General features: G+C 43.6%; 1 protein-coding gene across 3 annotated transcripts in view; it reads left to right on the top strand.

Moving 5' to 3' along the window:
- The window catches only part of aggf1 (angiogenic factor with G patch and FHA domains 1), a 130295-nt gene that overhangs the window by 26839 nt on the left and 84197 nt on the right, over positions 1-19259 (top strand). For all 3 annotated transcript variants that reach the window (XM_069937954.1, XM_069937945.1, XM_069937964.1), the window contains one exon: positions 13159-13486. In XM_069937954.1, coding sequence (XP_069794055.1) covers positions 13159-13486 — 328 coding nt within the window. The remainder of the gene's footprint in view (positions 1-13158; positions 13487-19259) is intronic.

Genomic DNA, 19259 nt, shown 5'->3' on the forward strand with positions numbered 1-19259 from the left:
AATATAGATCTCTTTCCACGGGGCTGTCGGTACTGGAAATCGTAAAAGCGGGTGGGGTAAGGTGATCCTTTGGTTATGCCCGTTGCAGATAGTACATTCAGCTCTAAAGTTGTCAATGTGCTCGCGTAAGTGGGGATTCCACCAATGTTGTTTAAGCGTATTATAAGTTTTGGTGGCGCTAATGTGAGTCGGCCCATGTGCTTCTTCAAATAATAGTGGGAGTAATTGACGAGGGGCAACTATCGTACCTATAGGGGAGCGCCAAACATGTACTGTCTGATTTTCATAGCTGATCTCCTGTCGAGTGGCACCGCGTTTCATCCATTCATCTTTCTCACTTGGGCTAGCTTTTTCCTGTATTTCTATTAGGTGCTCAATATTCGGTGGGGGTCCCTCTCCCTTCTCATCTGTGTAGTCATTTAATCTGCTACAAGTCTCCTTAGTTTCAGATTCACTTTTTTTGTTATGGGACCTCAAAATCATCCCCTGTATATGTTCATGATAACCAGTAACCTGTTTGGCTGCCCTGTCAGCCGCCGTGTTTCCCTTCCCTTCCTTTGTGTTATCTGGGGAATGGCCCGCCACCTTAATTAGGCTCAGAGCCCGGGGAAGCATGACCGCCCTGACCAGTCTCCGTAAAACCAGATCATGACGGACGTTTTGTCCGGCAGCAGTCCGAAAATTCCTTCTTAGCCAGCCTGGTGCTTCAATATGTACTGCACTCCAAGCATATGCAGAGTCAGTATAAATATTAACTGTTTTACCTTCGCTAAGCTCCAATCCTCGTATGAGCCCTATCACTTCTGCTAACTGAGCTGATGCCGGTTGGGGAATAATAGAGGACTCTACTAGATAGGGTGCCTCATCCTCCCATCCTACCACTGCATAACCCGCCACATTACCCTCAGAATTTTTATGGCAACTACCATCTGTAAATAACTCCCAGTCCACCTCCTCCATGGGTTCCTCAAATAGCTTTTCCCTCAGCTTGGAATCTACCTTGACTCTTGCTACACAGTCATGCGTCTCCATAAACCCCGAGTTCAATCCTCTAGCCATGTTGGAATAGTTGTCCCTGGGTGACCTGAAGGTGATGTGAGGACCCTTAAGGGCGTCCTCCATCTTAATGGATCTGTTGGCCGAAAAGCTGAAAGCATTAGACATTAAAAGGGCTGAGACACTGTGGTCTGTATTAACAACTAGGGGATGACAGAGAACAATATGCGCGGTTTTTTGTATCGTTCTAGCTACTGCTGCGAGGTAACGGAGACATGGGGCTTTTCCTCTCTCTACATTATCCAGTCTGCAACTATAGTAATTTAGTACTTTCCTTCTTCCTCTATCTCTCTGATACAGTACTGAGCTAACAATGCTCTCAGTTTCAGCCACGTCCAAGTAGAATTCTTTACTGTAATCTGGATTAGCCAGGCTGATCGTTCTTCCCAGTTCTTGTTTGACACGCAGAAAAACCGCTTCACGTTCTACATTCCACCTGACTGGTTCTTTAAGCCTCCGGTGACCTATTTCTGTGACCATTTCCCTCAGACCTTGGGTTAGACTCACATATCCTGGAACATATGTTCGACTATACCCGCAAAGCCCCAAGAATGCCAGCATGTCTTGTACTGTAGTAGGTTTTCGATACCCTAGTATCATTTCTCTATGTGCCTCAGACATGGCCGTACCGTTTTTACCCACGAGTCTTCCTAGGAAAGTTACCACCCTCCTTCCGATCTGACATTTCGACCTTTTTACTTTAAATCCAGCCTCGCCTAACCCCTTGAGTAAAACTGCTGTCCCTGTCAGGCACTCATGTGGCGTTTTCCCTGCTAATAGTAGGTCGTCTACATACTGAATCAGTGTAACATCTTCCGGGAGCTTTAATTTCATGAGGATTTCGCTAAGGGCCTGATTGAACAGTCCTGGACTGTCCTTATAACCCTGAGGTAATCTAGTGTATGCGTACCGATGTGCTTGGTAAGTGAAAGTGAACCAGTCTTGGCATTCCTCAGCTAATTTCAAGCAGAAGAATGCGTTTGCCAGATCAATGACAGTATAGTATTCGTGCTCCGGACTCAGAGCCCTAAGTGCTACATATGGGTCTGGGACTGGTCTCACGATGGTCTTGGTAGCCAAGTTAATCTCCCGGAGGTCGTGTACCATCCTCCAGTCTTTTCTACCCTGTTTGGGAACAGGCATGATGGGCGTGTTCCACATACTGTCAGGTGCCGCCCTTAAAACCCCTGACTCCATTAACCCTTCTATCGTTCCTTTAATACCCTCCTCCTGACTGGGCGACAAGCGGTATTGTTTTCTCCATATTGGTTTCTGCCCGGGGTTGGCCAATTCTAGAAATACCTCTCCTTTTATTACTCCCACATCATAGGGCCCCGTTGTCCATATATGTGGACTCAGATTAGAAAGATATTTGTCTGAGTCTCTGTGATCAATATTTTCTCCTTCTATGGCTCGGTCTCTTTCTACTTTCTCATTCACTACCTGGTCCCATGCTTCAATATTCAGTCTGACAAATTTTCCTCCCTCCGAGGTGGAATATCCCGGGATTTCTGTCTGCCTGTATTCACACCCTATCGCTTCCTTTACCATCGGACCCAGCTGTCGAGCGTGATGATCTTTGGCAATACCCAAGGTCACATGAGGCACACTTTCTACTCCTAAGCAGAACCACTCCATTTGTTCTTCTGTCATGACAACCATAGCAGCTATTCCCTCCTTACCTACAAAGATAAATGGACAATGTATCGTTTCTGTCTTCCCTTCTTTTAGAGAGTCCCACCTCTCCTCATATTCCTGGTCCGGGTGGATGGTGTAGTTTAATGTAACATGCATAGGATCTAGTGGATAAAGGTAATCCCCATACCGAGGAATACTGGCCCTCCACTCAAAAAACTGTTTAATCAGCCCTGGGCCTGGTTCATCATACAGTAGCCGACTCCAGAAAATACTAACCTCCACAGAGTCTTCTGAAGCGTTAGATGGGGTCATTACTATAAACTGTCCTTCCCTTCTTATTGTATCCCCTGGGTATGTTAACCGAAGGCCCTTCTCAGAACATTGTATGGTTATTCCTAGTTTGGTAAGAATGTCCCTTGCTAATAAATTAATGGGGCAACTTGGCACAACCAGGACAGGCGTCTTAACCCTTTGTCGTCCAAATGTCATGTCGATGTTATCTGTATAGGGCTGTGTTTCCCTTATCCCGGAGAATCCTATTGTAGATAATGTTTTGCCCGAAAATGTGCTCCCTGGGGGTTTTTTAATCACTGTCGTAACTGCTGCCCCTGTGTCAACCATAAATTCAATTTTTTCTCCATTTACCGTCCCCCAAATTTTTGGTGGCTCCCAGGGAGGCGTGATTTTTGATTCTCCTGGGCACCGTCAATAATCAAATTCAGCACCTTCCTCAATATAGTCATTACACTGAGGTGCCTGGACTTGTTGATCACTCTGCCACCCCCCGATTCTCTGGGGCCCATCAATGTGTCCACCCCTACCCCTTGCTTGTCCTCTTAAGTTTCCTCCTCTTCCCCGATAGCCTCTAATAGAGGGTAATCTTTTTCCCCTTGCTCTCCCAGCCTCCGGACAGTTCCGCTGGTAGTGTCCAGGATTTTGGCAGTACCAGCATACTGCATGTTCCCCTCTATACATTGTACCTAGCTGTCTTTCCCAACCATTTCTTACTTGGGGTCCCGGATTTATCACTGGCCCCATGACCTGTGGGACTGTCTGTTGGGCCGCTAATTTAACCCCTATATGTTCTATGGCTCTCACCAATTTATCGGTTGTTTTGTCCACCTCCTTCTGGGACGCACTTTCTGACTTAGCATGCTCTGATTGACGATGTCGTTTGATTGCATGTGTCAGGTGTCTTTTCCACAAATCCTCTGACATTGTCTCTAATCCCACAATGTCCCTTAATTTTGCTTGAACCGTAGCAGGTAGTCCGTTTATTATCCCATTACGAAAGTGAGCCCTTCCTAAGGGGCTGTGGTCGGGTCTTTCTCCAGTCCCTGTTTCCCATAAGTCCCATGCTCGAGTGAAATACTCGTGTGCAGTCTCTCCTTCCTTTAGTTGAAGGGTTACCAAGGCATCCAAACTATAGGGTGTAGGAAATGTTTCTCTAAGTGCTTCCCAAAATTTATTCCGAAGTGGGTTAAATTCTATTTCATCCCCCAATTTACTGCTTCTTACAATTTTCTCTATTTGCTTCAGGGCCCCTTCTGCCTTTAATTTTATCATAATAGTTCTGACATCTGCGAGTGCTAATTGTTCTTGGCAGGTTTCTCGCTCAAAACAAGAAATCCATGGACTAGCCCCATTACTCAACGGAGGTAGTTTTTTCATTAAACTCTCTAAGTCCATTCGTGACCAGGGTACATATTTTTGAGTTCCCCGTCCCGTGATCAGTAATGGGCATTGATATCTCAATTTTGGGGATTTCTGCTCCTTCTTTACTCTTGGCATGCATTTATTTATCCCACCTTGTTCTGACTCTTCTTTGTCACTGTCACTGTCCCTATCAGTTTCCAATGTCTCAGGGTCAAAGGTATATTGGTCACGTTCATCTCTAAGATAATCTTTTCGGCCATAGTTTAGTTGTTTCACATCTTTCTCTTTTGTTCTAACTATGTCCAGGTAGGCATGTCTATTTTTCTCCCTCCCGAGTCTTTTCCTTTTACTTTCCTCCCATGGTGGATCGTATCTCGTTTCCTCATCTGTACTACACTTTTCGTCCTTTACTCCTATTACCATTCCTTCAGCTTTAATTTCTCCTGACAGTGTTGTAGTTATCTTTTCCACTTCCTTCAATACACCTACCATTAATTCTTTTTGATCCTCACTGATCTGCCCCAGCACATTAATATCTCTGTTTAAGTTTTTAATGTTATCCTGAACCTTTTTCATGTTCCATTTCTGTATCTCTAACTCCTTCTCTATTTTCTTAGACTCCAGAGGGGTCTCTACATCTATTACTCCCCCTTCTATTTTTATTAAAGGGGCCTGTACCTCATCTGATGTGTCCCTATTCCCGAGGTTCTTGTCACACCCCAGTGTCTCAATATCTGGATATAAGGGACGTGACTCCAGGATCCCATCTGGGGTGCCAGGGGCACCTTGTGACTCCACATATGCATAGGGCGGGGGTCTACAAGCTATTTCTACAGGGGCCATAATAGGTGGGTTATCAGGGAGACCAAATTCTTCGAATATAGCTAGGACATCACGGTACTGCATCTCCTTGTCTCTCACCCTCTTTTTTGCTGACTCGCGATTAAAGATTTTGTTTTCTGTGTCCCGTTTTGTTTCTTCCAGCTTGTCTAAGACTCTACGTTTTAAAATTTTGTTTCCCTCACCTGTCAGGAACATCTCAGTGCCCCCGGGTAACCAACCCCTCTTCCTCCAGCGGTCTACACATTTTCGGAGCATTTTTTGTTTTTCCAATGCCGCATTACTGGTATTTCGCTCCTCTAATTCCTGATTAATTTCCTTAATAACTTGGTCAAAAGTCTTAGCAGGCAACTGTACAGCCATAGCTGCGGGACCGCTTTCTAATGCCTGTTTTAATTTAGGTTCTTGTCCGTTTAGGGGATCTATGTCAACGAAAATTGCTTTTAAAAATGTCTCCTTGCAAGCTGGATGACTAATATCTTTTAAAAGAACAGTCTCTAAGTCTTGTCCTCCAATTGACTTCAGACTGTCCTGTATACTCTGATTGCTCGTTTTCCACTCTCTGTTTTCCCAAAGGGGTCTGAAAGTTAAATTACAACTAGAAAACCAAATATTTGGGCTATACTTTTGTCCTGTTTCCCTGTACCAATCTATGAATTTACGTAACTTTATCTCCTTGGTGATGTTGGGAATACCCTCATTTAACTTATCAAAAGTATTTCGAATAAACCGGGTGTCTCTTAGGAGTTTGTCAACTTTTTCATTAATATCTCCTACCTGATCCGGACACAGCTGTCGCAGCCTTCTGTCGTCGTTCTTGTTCACCAGGCAGGCGTCCCTGAGTACTTTTTTTGTTGTCTCAAGGTCTCTAGTGTCTGCTGTGGTATTCCACCACGGCGAATTGGGGAAATAAATTCTTAACTTCTCAAGTGTACAGACATTATCATACCTACCGGACATTTATAAGTCAGTCTCTCAGATACAATTGAGGCCAATAAGCCTGAACCTTTGTTTTCTTTCAAAGCCCAACCTTCACGTGGGAGATTTCTCCTCTTAATAACCAGTTTAGGGCAGAAAACTCAGGTCCTCAATTGTTTATAGACCACCTTCTCACTCTATTGGACTTTGCAACGACACAATAAAGACTTTTAAACTCTAGTAGTTTCTTGCGAAGCACTTAATAAATGTCATTCAAACACCTTAAGGACTTTTATCTTGTCTGTAATCACTTACGTGTTACAATCCTGGCATGCGACCTTCAATTGTGGTCGTCTAATTTGTCCGATCTCCAGTTCTTACTGACAATCATAAAGATTTAAAAAAAAAAGAGAATTTTGTTAAAACAGGCTTCTCTGGACCTTTTTATCAGCCGGCTGAGATGATTGTCAGAAAAAACAGAAACCGTCGTCCAGTGTTCACTCACCCATCACGTCGGGATCACCAAATTGTTAGGTCTGCTTTGTTCATGAATGAGTGAGACAAACACCAGGCTGAGTCGAAATCAGGGTTCTTTGTTCTTTATTACCGGATTGTAACACTTGCGACCAACCAAGTTAGTCGGAGAATGCATTCTGCCGTTATCAGCAAAATGGTGATTTTTTATACCCTTGGATACATGCTTAGAACATCATCATATCATTACTTGTCCAATGACTAAAACTGTTGCTATCCTTTCCCTGCTAGCTTCCTGCCTCTCAATCCATCAATGTCTCTCTTAAACTGTTGCTATCCTTTCCCTGCTAGCTTCCTGCCTCTCAATCCATCAATGTCTCTCTTATCTTGTAAGTACAAGGATGCATTCTGTTACTCCTTAGTACTGGGTGACTCCTTCTCCGGTCCCATCTCATGATGTTTTACCTAACAGGAGTACAAGGACACCTCCCCTTCTTGTTACTGCCCTGTACAGGGTAACTCCCTACACATTCCCATCTCATGATGTTTTACCTTACACCTAACATCTATCTTGCACTGGAATTGCCATCAAGCATTTCTGGTTTCCGTGAGGTGTGCAGAACAAGGTGCACCAAAAAATGTTGGGGCATCAGCCTAGTGAAGCCGCAAACACTGGACTAGAAGCGTGCTAAATAATGAGAAATGATAGAGCTCAAAGATCTTGTGACCAATAGATCAGACCAAAGCTCAGCATTCATGCTACCTGCCAGGCAGGGTGGTGTCCACATATGCAGGCAGTGGGAGGAGGAGGCAAAAAAAAAAAAATTCTGCCACAGAAGTGCCAGGTGAAACCGTCTTCAACAAGGATGAGTGTAACAACCTGTGCTTGACATTCATTGACATTTGCCATTGTTGAGTCCTCTTCATTGTAATGTAAATATGGCAACAAGAGCAAGCGAGAGGCTGGGTATCCTGCAGAAATGACTCACCCCTTGATACCCCAAGATTTTCCTGATATTTTCAAGGCACAAGATGGTATGTACTCATGACTTGCCTGAATGCAGCACCAACAAATGCAAGAATCTTAATATCATTCAGGATAAAACAGCCCACTTCATTATCAAGCAAACAGTGAACTACTAAGGAAACTTGACAGTTGATCAATATTTTGGGGGTGAATGATTTATCATGACCAAGAAAGAAATTGCATTCATGAAAGGGGGGGAAAGAAGCTGGTGGAGGGGCTCAGGTTATTCCGGACAGAAGATTTGGGGATGGACAGACAGGTTGAGAGAGAGCCCATGGTTTGTGGGGGTGTGGTGTGGAGAAAACTTAGAGGGTGGGAAAAATTAGTACAGGAGTAGGTAAATAAAGAGAAACAGTGGATCCAAATGTGGGTGGGGTTACATGAGCAGTTGCCTAATCTGCATCTGGTCTCACCAATATAGAGAACCCTACACCGAATACAATAGATTGGATAATGTATATGTAAAGCACTGCCTCACTTTGAAGGTCTATTTGTGGCCTTGGATGGAGGTGGGGGGCTGATGCTGGGATAGGTTTTGCACTTAGTGCAATTACTGCTTGAAATGCAGGAGGGATGAGCAGAATAGGAATCCCTACACAGATACAACAATTTCAATTCTCTTCCTACACTGATGTATCTATTCTCAACCATTGTCAGGGTGAGGCCAAATATAAATTTGAGGATCAGCACGATATTCCTCCTGGACAGTGTAAAATCTAACAGCATGAACATTGATTTTTCCAAATCCACCCCCCCCCCCCACCCCCACCCTCTGATTTCACGGTTTCCAAATCTTTACCTACTCTTGTACTTTCTTTTCTAATCCCCACCCTGTTCTGTGGTCTGTCCCTCTACCTGTTGTCTCCATTGCTCGCACCTTCTATCTTGTACCCTTTCACCTTTGGGCACTTCCCTCGGTTTCTTTTCCCCCTTTTAATTTTACCTTTTTCATTTAAAGTCTTGAACAAAGGACTCAACCCAAAATATTGACTCATCTGAGTTCCTCCAACATTTCATTGTATGTTTGAGATTCCAATATCTGCAACCTTTGTGATTTTTCTACTTGATTGTTACCCCATCAATCCAAACTAAACATGATTCCCTACACTGTCCATGCTTGGAGTTTGCAATGTACACCATTTACAAAATGCATGCAGTCAACCACGCTACCTGAAGATGTGCATCAAATACACAACCTTTTTCACTGAGAAGCTCCCAACCCTCCTTATGTCTCTAATTGCAATATGGGAACACCTTCATCAGAAGTTTGGAAAAAAAAAAAGCAGCTTGCTGCCCTTTCAAGGTCACTTGTATGTGGTCAATAAATATTGTTCTTGCCAGTGATACTAAGATTCTAAAACATGAAAAAATATTTAAAAAATGAATCAGGTTCTTCTATGTGTATATGAGGAGTTGAGGAAGTCTGAAAATGGAAGTCAAACGCAATCATATTTGTATGTGCTGGAGAAACTCGGCGAGTAACGTGGCGTCCATAGGAAATAAAGGGCAACTAACGTTTAGGGCCTAGGCCCTTGTTATAAGCCAAAACAGGCAGGCATCTGAATAAAAAGGCAAGAATTGATCTGTGATAGAAAAATGGAAGGGTATGGGGAGCTGGAAGGAGAAGGAGGGATAAGGAAAGACAGATTCAGAGGTGGGGATTAATCGAAGTCGATGTCAATGCCATTTGGACGGAGAGTGCCCAGGTGGTGTTCCTTCAGTTTGCAGGTAGCATCAGTTTGGCAGTGCATGAGGCCCTGGACAGACATGTCGGCGTGGGAATGGTGGGTGGAATTGAAATGCTTGGCCACTGGATGGTCCTTGCTGTTGCAGTGGATAGAGTGAAGGTGCTCAACAAAACAATCCCCTAGACTATTATATTGAATTATATACAATGAATGCACTTCAAAAATTGAAGTAATATTGTTGGATTCCTCCTAAGCTTTAATGTTTTGTAATATTTTCTAAATCCAGGGTCTGTCTTTAAGCACATTAAATCCAAGAGAAAATGACTGTTGTTTTCTGAGTGTTTGCTGCAATTTTTCTGAGTTTAGTTTCCTAGTTGTTACAGTCCAACAGAATTAGTTGGTTTCCTTTCAAGTAGATCCTCCTCCTTTGCAAAAGCAAAATTTTGAAAAGTCAAGTTATGAACTAACAACCCTTTTAAATTTTGTTTGGGACTAAAGGGACTGTCAGCACTAAACACAGGAACAGCAATGGAAAATCCACCAAACAATGGTAAATTCACAATAGTAGTTTTTAATTAAATTATTAACAGCATAACATTTCCTACTTATCTCTAAACTGACTTAACTCTAAAGTTAACCCCACCATGTGCAGATGTAAATGTGTGTATAATTAAAGTCCCACTCTGAAAAGTTGATCTTTAAAAGTTCAGCATCATTTTAGTCTTGCTTGAAGGTCTTAAATTCTCAGTTCATAAATAATTATAAAGCACTTTTAAACATTATATCTTCAGGTCTCTTTTGCTCACAATGTGGCTATTTTCCATGATGAATTCACAAACCCAAACAAGGGTTAAACAAATGTGATATCTTCTTCCACGATCAAGTCACAAACCAGACAAGAGTTAAACGAAGTGGCCATACAAAAATAGACAGAGTAGAATTCTGTCCTCTTTTCCAAAGAGAAAGCAAAATGGTCTTCCTTATTTCAAAAACCTCTGATTCTGTGTTCCCCTTTTCCCAGGAGTAACACACAACAGCACCAATTCTGGTTACTGTAACTCAACCCTGTGTCACAGGGGTTTTGACTTCTGTACTCTCCAAACTGAACTCTTCCAGAAACTGAACTCAAAATTTCTGAATGCGGTAATATATTTCTCCAAATAATATAAATGTTACATCAAGTCCCACTTTTTGGAAACCATTCCATATCCATAACAACCTCTGACCTCACTGGTGTTCAAGAGGCTTAAATAGTTTTGATTAAAAACAGAAGGTTTCCTCAGCAGTTCTTGAGTAATTAAGATCCACTTGAAATCCAATAGCTCTGCCAAGAGGAGAATGAACTCTTCTTAGAAAACAATGGTTCTGTATACTGTGACCTATGTGTGACCCTGTACCAACCACAGCTAACTTGATAAGAATAGGTACAATATTTTAACTGTATTCTTTACTAAGGCATTATTATGAAAGAAATATTGTTTAACCTTAAATTAAAGGTTAACATAAATCTGTTCCAGTACCTGTATTCCACCAAAATACAGGCATTTTGGGGGTTCTTGCCACACTTATTTTTCAACATTAAAGTTTTCCTCAATTTCTTTTTATTGTCTTACCAATCTCAAGAAGCCTTAAAGGATTGTCCATATTTTCCACTTGTACCCTCCCCAATTTCACCTAAATAGTGTGCGTACTCTATCCCATCAATGCATTTCAATAAAGTCACCTAAATTAAATTTTGTTTTCAGCTCTTTAAACGACTGCAGATGTCAGGTGACAGCTCACAATAATGCTTTTATCAGAAAAAGATAGTGTAGAATGCAAAAGTGTTGCAGATGCAAACTGAAAAGATAGGTCACACCACACTTGCTGTACATTCAGTTGTAACGACCATGTGGATTAATTTTGAGAAATATTTAGGTTTAATTTGTGGAATGGATTTTTGAGTTTTTTGACTGATGTGCAGGAAGAGCACCAAAAACAAAACTTGAACTGTCACTTGCTACAACAATATTTTATCACAGTCGATAGGAATTTAAAAAAAATTCAAGGGTATCATGCAAACTAAATTTGGATGGCATTATCCATTTTTTTCACTCTAAAGTACATATTTTATCCATTTTGTTGGTTTGACTGAGATAAAAATTTTTGTAAAAATGAACAAATTCACAGTTTGTTTTCAAGCCATCTCAGTCTGAATCAGGGTTTAATGTACGTTACTTGGTCTACAATGTTTTTCAGGTTAGCTGACCCAGCACCCATTTGTCACTATTCTGTGACAAAGAACATGAAACAATGCTCTGCTAAGGCCTTTGATTTTTTTTTAATGTCCATCTATTTATTAGATTATGTTCCTCCTATCCCTAGGTGCTACAAGTGACAGAATCAGTGGCTAACTTGAAGATTTCTTCTTTGGGATGGTCAGAATCAGCAACAGGTAGATTCCTGGCAAAGACAGGGTTTCTATTCCTAGTGTCTGTCCTATGATGGGAATGATCTGTAAACTAAACATGATAAACATAACCTTAAAACCTCAAACCCATAATGTTACAACATGTCACAGATGTTTTGTGAAATCTTCATAATCTTTGAAGCGTGTGCCTTTCTGCAACCTTGATTATTTCTTTTGGTTGTCCTTTATTTGATTGAATGTGTAGATTTTTAATAATTCAAGCAAACAATATGACCTTGTAAAATGTGGCAAAGATAATATTGTTAAGGCCTACTCCAGATTAAAATTTGGTTCCCTGAGCTTTTTTTTGGAAAAAAAAATCACAAAGTTTATTGGACATTGATATTTATTCAGATCTCACTTTATGGAGGAGGAGAATTTACCTGAATGGAACCTTACACAATGGTGCTTTAATTTCAGGCAGTTTTGAAGGTATTAATTCTAATCCAGGGAACATCCTGATTTAAAAGCAAATATGCCTTACATATTTTACACCCTATCTGCAGTGCAAGGAGGAAATATTTCTGAACTCGATGTGGAAATTTATGGGGTCTTGCTAAGTGTTTTTAATTTTTTCGATTTCATTTCAGATCTCCAGCACCTTTTGTAATTTTGCTTTTGTTCTGTTTGATATTGTCTCATAACTTATATTTGCATATTAGTGCTGACTAGGTTCTCAGAGAATTTGTACTATCAAATATCAAAAGTATTTATTTGAGATGGGCTAAACTCATATCACATCTCTGTTCTGGTTTACCTATCAGTTTCATAGCTATTGTAATGTAGAGGTTATGCATGTTTGGGTATAATTGAAAATAACTCTAGGAGTTTAGTAAAGTCCATCTCAATATTGAAATAAAGACCTAATTTTCCTCGCATATAGAATAATTTTTTGGTTCTTGGAAATGAGATAAAATATTATCTTATTAAATGGGAAGCAGGCTTGAGAGGCCAAGGAACATTCTGCTCCTAATTCGTGTGTCAAGCATGTAGAAAAAGGCCAGATATTGATTGCATTTGTTGAAGTTGTTTTAGTAATCCATAGTAATCCATTGTAAAATACAACTAAGGTTTTGTATCCAATTTATTTTGCAAAGAGAACTTAAATTTCTTTGGGATTTTGTCTTTGATTTTGATGACAATCGGATGTTCATTTTGTTAATACCCATACTTTCATCACATTTGATTGATTGTAGTAGCTGATATATAATAATTGCCATATGGCTTTCTTTACTCATCAAATATTTTGCTTTCCTGAATTGATTCAAAGATCCATCCTGCCATTTATTGTATCAAAGTCCAACACTCATACTGGTCCACATTAAACTTTAAGATTCTGTTTATTATTGACAAATTCCATAACGTACTTCCAAGACTGGTCCCTGAAATATATTTGCATTATTTTCTCCAAGGATATTGACATTGAAATACGGAAAGCTTCGAGTAATTGCAGATTCTGGGACCTGGAAAAGAATGAGTTACCAACAGCAGAAAAGCGAAAGAAAACCAAAATGTTGGATGTTGAACAGAGTTCATCCAATGGACTCAATCCAATTATAGAGTTGAGTGTCCAAGATGAAGGGGATGATGATGATGTGAAGCTGGAAGAAGAGGAGGAGGAGGCTGGGTTTACAAGTGAACCAGAGGAAGGAGAAATTACAGACTCAGAGAAAAGTAGTTTTGTAGATGAAGAGACAGAAGAATCATGTGAAAGTGATGGCAATGAGAATATGAATGAAGGTATGTAATACTTTATTCTATATAATGTTTGTAATATTTAAATTTGTTTAAAGCCCTAGTCCAGGACAAGCACTGCTGAAACATTACTTTTTGTTTACAATAACTGCAACTGTGAATATTTTTTATCTTTTTATGTGTTGTATTTGTGGTAATTTATATTTTTACTATTTTAGTTGGTGTATAACGTGTACTTGTTTGCCTGCAGCAAGTAAGTGTTGGTCCATCTGTATATCTTTGGCTTGGCTTCGTGGACAAAGATTTATGGAGGGGTAATGTCCACGTCAGCTGCAGGCTCGTTTGTGGCTGACCAGTCCGATGCGGGACAGGCAGACACGGTTGCAAGGGAAAATTGGTGGGTTGGGGTTGGGTGTTGGGTTTTTCCTCCTTTGCCGTTTGTCAGTGAGGTGGGCTCTGCGGTCTTCTTCAAAGGAAGTTGCTGCCCGCCGAACTGTGAGGCGCCAAGATGCACGGTTTGAGGCGATATCAGCCCACTGGCGGTGGTCAATGTGGCAGGCACCAAGAGATTTCTTTAGGCAGTCCTTGTACTTCTTCTTTGGTGCACCTCTGTCTCGGTGGCCAGTGGAGAGCTCACCATATAACACGATCTTGGGAAGGCGATGGCCCTCCATTCTGGAGACGTGACCTACCCAGCGCAGTTGGATCTTTAGCAGCGTGGATTCGATGCTGTCGGCCTCTGCCATCTCGAGTACTTCAATGTTGGAGATGAAGTCGCTCCAATGAATGTTGAGGATGGAGCGGAGACAGCGCTGGTGGAAGCGTTCTAGGAGCCGTAGGTGATGCCGGTAGAGGACCCATGATTCGGAGCTGAACAGGAGTGTGGGTATGACAACGGCTCTGTCTATAGTACTTGCATAAATGACAAAAACTAATTGTGCATTAAACATTAGAGGGGTTATAAGTAAGCATACTCTATTTGAGTGCCTTTTTAAATCTCAGTATTTAGTGAATATTTAGTAGGAATAGTCCACCTATTTACCAAATGTAGCTGAATGCACCAAATTCTATTTTTGAACGGAAGAAGGAACCATAATACCGTATCTCTTCTCCTAAGTCCAACATGCCATAATTTAAATGACCCTCTCTATCCTTGTATTTGAACAAGCGATTGTTCCAAAATTTAGAGTATTGGACGCTAACAAGATAGCTGGTAAAATGACCAGATCAGTGCAGGATTTTGATTATGTTTACTTAAAAATTTGCTAATCTTCTGTTGAAAACATAAATGGCTAGGGAATAAATTCTTAAATTAAGAATAAGGGCAGGTTAAATGCGAGAAATTATTAAAAAAATAAATTAACTTTGTAGTAAATTAGTGGAAGTAAACATTAATATATTGCAACATGAACTGAAAATTACAGAGAATGTTCAGGCATCTGTGAAGAGAGAATAGAGCCAATGTTTCATGTCAGAGATTGCAGTTGTGAAAGGATTGCAAAATATAAGATATTACAAAATGGGGCTGATGGAGAGGCTATACTTGCTAACAGTAAGAGTTGTAGAAAAATGTGGAGCAATCACCATCATTGATAGAAATTCACATTGAGGAAACGATAATGGACTGTTATCACTGGCCTGTTTAATCCCAACTGGAATCATTGCCACCATCTCTCCAAGCCCATCCATATCCAGTTTGGATATACAAGGTTTATCTTGTTGCTCTGAAGCATCTGAACTGTAATGGTATGGTTGAACAGCAACCATACCATGTGGGCCATGTGAAAATGAAGATATGACCATTGAGAGTTTTGACAACAGATAAAACTGCTCCCAGCTTTGCCAGCTGCCAAAATCAAGAACGCGATTTATTACTGATTAACATGGAAACTGGGAGTGATAGGTCCCCTTGAGGATCAATGGAGTTATTGATGTGTATAGCCACAGAATTTACTGTGGTGAATGTCATGGAAAATGGGAAATTAGGAAGAAAGTATATTTCTTAACATATCCACATTACAAAAGAGGACATGCAGGTGGTCTTAAAGTGAATAATGGTGGGTAAATCCCCAGGGCCTGACCAAATCTATCCTAGTGTAGCGACTGCTCCGGCAGCGCTACCAAATAAAGAGACATCCACGTAGCTTAAGGGTGAACCAAAGAATGACTTTATTAGTTTGAATTTGTCGTGTCTCCACGCTGGCCTACCCATTTCCGGTAATGCACCCGCCGGCCACGCAGAAGTGGAGGGCTCCTTAGCGCACATGTGGTGCTAGGTGCGGGCTCCTTGCCAGTGAAGGGCAGCCCACGCAATATTGGACCCGCCGTGTGTTTCAGCGATTCGGCCCATTTACTGGCGCGGTCGCTCGGCCTGTTACACCACCTCCCCCCCCCTCCCCCCCCCCATCCCAGAATCGCTGTCGTTCTCTGAGAGGTCTGACTTACAGTCTCTGGGCGGTCTACTTCTGTGCTTGACTCGGGGGTCTGGGGCTGGCTGGTCGGAGTTCAGGTGCACGACTTTGAGGCAGTTGACTGTGAATCTATCCTTTCGACTACCAATGTCCAACATGAACACCACACTGTCTCTCCGCAGTACCTTGAAGGGGCCTTTGTACGGGGACTGTAGGGGGGTCCCTTGCTGTCTTCTGCATACAAAAACATAGCGGGTGAACTGCAGATCTGCTGGAACGTGGCTGGGTGGCGAGCCGTGACTGGACGATGGTGGGGGGGTGTCCGTCCACTTGCTCTCTCACCCTGTGCAGGACGTATAATGCGCTGGTCTGTGGGCCAGGGTGGGGGGGGGGTGGTTGAAGTACAGATCTACTGGGATGGAAAGCAGTCCACTGTACACCATCTCTGTGGATGATGGTGGTGGGTCTTCCTTTGGTACCGTGCGGATCCCGAGCGGTACCCACAGGAGCTGGTCAGATGGGCTTTCAACGTGGCCTTCAGGTGGCAGTAGAACTGTTCAACCAGTCCGTTTGTTTGGGGATGGTAGGCTGTCGTATGGTGGACATGGCTGCCACAGAATTTTGCCAGATTGGACCAGAGGGAGGAGGTGAACTGCACTCCTCATTCTGATGTGATGTGAGTCTGGACTCCATGCGACCCAAGTGGTGAGGAAAGCCTGGGGGAACGTCTCTATGTCACACACAGCCATGGGTATCACCTCTGGCCAGCGAGTGAATCTGTCGACGATCGTGAACAGATACTTCATGCCCTGGCTTGCTGGGAGGGGGCCGACGATATCAACATGAACATGTTAGAACCTACGTGGTCCCTGCTTGAAAGTTTGTAGGGGGGTATTTGGTGTTGCAGTGCACCTTGGCGTGCTGGCACTGTAAGCAGGTTCGAGCCCACAGGGTAACGTCTCAGCAGAGCCCATGCCACACGAACTTGTCTGAGAGCAGGCAGACCATGGACCTTATGGAGGGGTGCGATAAGCCGTGGATCTGGTCGAAAACCAGTTGTGGGTAGGATCGTCCTCGGGGACCTGGTGGAGATGTTGCACAGTAGGGTCGGTTCTCCTGGTGTGGGGCAGAAATCTCTGACCTTCAGGCTGATGATGGCTGTCCAGTATGCCTGGACGTCTGCGTCCTCCCTTTGGTCCTTGGTGAGCTGGGTGAAGTTGAGCCCTCTGCAGGTTGCAGCACAGCATGTCGGCTACTACGTTGACCTTACCGGTGATATGGCAGATATCCTTGGTGAATTCCGATTATGTAGGAGAAGTGCCATTGTTGTCTTGCTGAAAACTGGCCCGAGACCTTGCTCAGCAACAGTCAACGGTTTGTGGTCTGTGTAGGCGGTGAACACTCTCACCTCTAGCATGTAGTGGAAGTACCGTATCGCCAGGTACAAGGCCAGCAGTTCACGGTCAAACGCATTGTATTTGAGCTCTGGTGTTCGGAGGTGCTGACTGAAAAAGGCGAGGGGTCGCCAGTGCTCGTCAACCCATTGCTCTAGCACTGCGCCCACAGCTCTGTCAGAAGTGTCCATTGTGAGGGCTGAGGGAGGTGGAATCCGGGTGTGTCAGTACCATGGTCTTCGCCAGTGCTGATTTGTGGCGTGGAAAGTCTCCATGGCCTCTAGCGTCCATTACAGCATCTTGTTGCCAAGTTTGATGAGGCCAAACAGGGGCTGCATGAGGGTGGTCGCTCCCGGGAGGAAGCGATGGTAGAAGTTGACCATCCCCAGGAACTCCTGTAGTCCTTTAGTCGTGCTTGGCTTAGGGAAGTTCTGAATGACCTCCACCTTGTTGAGTAGTGGCATGGCGCCCTCTAGGGTGATGCAATGGCCCAGGAAGTCTATTGGTTGTAGGCCAAACTGGCACTTGGCCTGATTCACTGTGAGCCCGAACAGCTCCAGTCTGTCGAACTGGTGGGTGAGGTGTGTCCTGTGGGTGGTAGCATTGGGGCTGGTGATGAGGATGTCATATAGATAAATGAAGATGAAGTTGAGCCCCCTGCCGACCACATCCATTAGCCGCTGGAATGTCAGGGCTGTGTTTTTGAGTCCAAAGGCATTCTTAGGAATTCAAAAAGGCTGAAAGGTGTGATGATGGCTGTCTTCTGGACATCGCTGGGGTGTATTGGGATTTGATGGTACCCCTCCACGAGGTCCACCTTGGAGAATACCATGTAGCCTTGCGGTGAAATCCTGGACATGTGGGATGGGGTACCTGTCTGGGACCGTCACCTCACTTAGACATCGGTAGTCGCCACATGGATGCCACCTGCCAGAGCTCTTTTGCACTATGTGGATTGGGGAGGCTGACGGGCTGTTAGAACGGCAGACAATCCCCAACTCCTCTATGGCATTAAATTCTGCCTTGGCTTGTCGGAGCTTGCCTGGCGGGAGGCGCTGGACTCGTGCGTGTACCGGGGGGCTGGTGGTCTCTATGTGGTGCTCCATGCCATGTGGTTGGTTGGAGTTGTGGAAGTTTGGTGCCAATAAAGCCGGGTATTTTTGGCCAGTAGGGAGGCGAATGTCTTGGTCCGGGATGTGGATTCCCAGTGGCAGGAAAGAGTCTCCGTAGGGTGCAGGGGAAAGACTGGAAAGTTATGGTATTTGCTAACTGGCATCTTGTCATATCCACCAGGAGTTCGTGAAATCCGATCTGAGAAGCGCGTGTCTCACGGCTGTGATGATGCACTCACACTGAAAAACTGAGTCTGCCACGTGGATGGTGACTAGGTGGATGCCATAGCTGGGAATGGAGGACTTGTTTTCCCCTGCAAGTGGCCAGGCTTTGGTATTGTGTCTCATCTCAAAGTACGTGGGCAGGATGAGGCTAATCTCCGCACCTGTGTTGAGGAGGAAATCGCTTTTGGTCCTCTGGTCTCTGAGGTAGAGTAGGCCTTTATGTATGCCAACCGCCGAGGCCACTATCAGTGGCCTGCCTGCCCATTTCCCATCGCCGTGTTAGTTTTGGCGGTGGGGTATGAGCACAGGGGTTGTACTGCCAGGCGTTCCTGCCCCATCATCAGTGGTAGAAACAGTACTTTCTGTTCTGTGTGCCCTTCGCGTTGCCGCTGTGCCGCAGGTATTGCTGGTGTTTCTGGTGGACTAGATGGGGTGGCAGTGCCGATCATGTAGACTAGTTGCACGTGGAGGGAGCTCTGCTGTGGTGTGCGGAACAGCCTGCTTTGCCTCCTTGGCTATGAGGTGCAGGGTGCTGAAATCAATGACCGAAACTGCCAAGGATACGTGTACTGGTATTTTCGAGAGGAATAGGGCCTCGAACAGGAAACAGTCTGCGTGCCTGTCTGCCAAGGCCACCATCTTGTGCATTAGCTTGGAGCAGTTTCTGTTGCCAAAG

The sequence above is a fragment of the Narcine bancroftii genome, chromosome 1 (genome assembly GCF_036971445.1).
Source record: "Narcine bancroftii isolate sNarBan1 chromosome 1, sNarBan1.hap1, whole genome shotgun sequence".
In the NCBI taxonomy this organism is placed as follows: Eukaryota; Metazoa; Chordata; class Chondrichthyes; order Torpediniformes; family Narcinidae; genus Narcine; species Narcine bancroftii.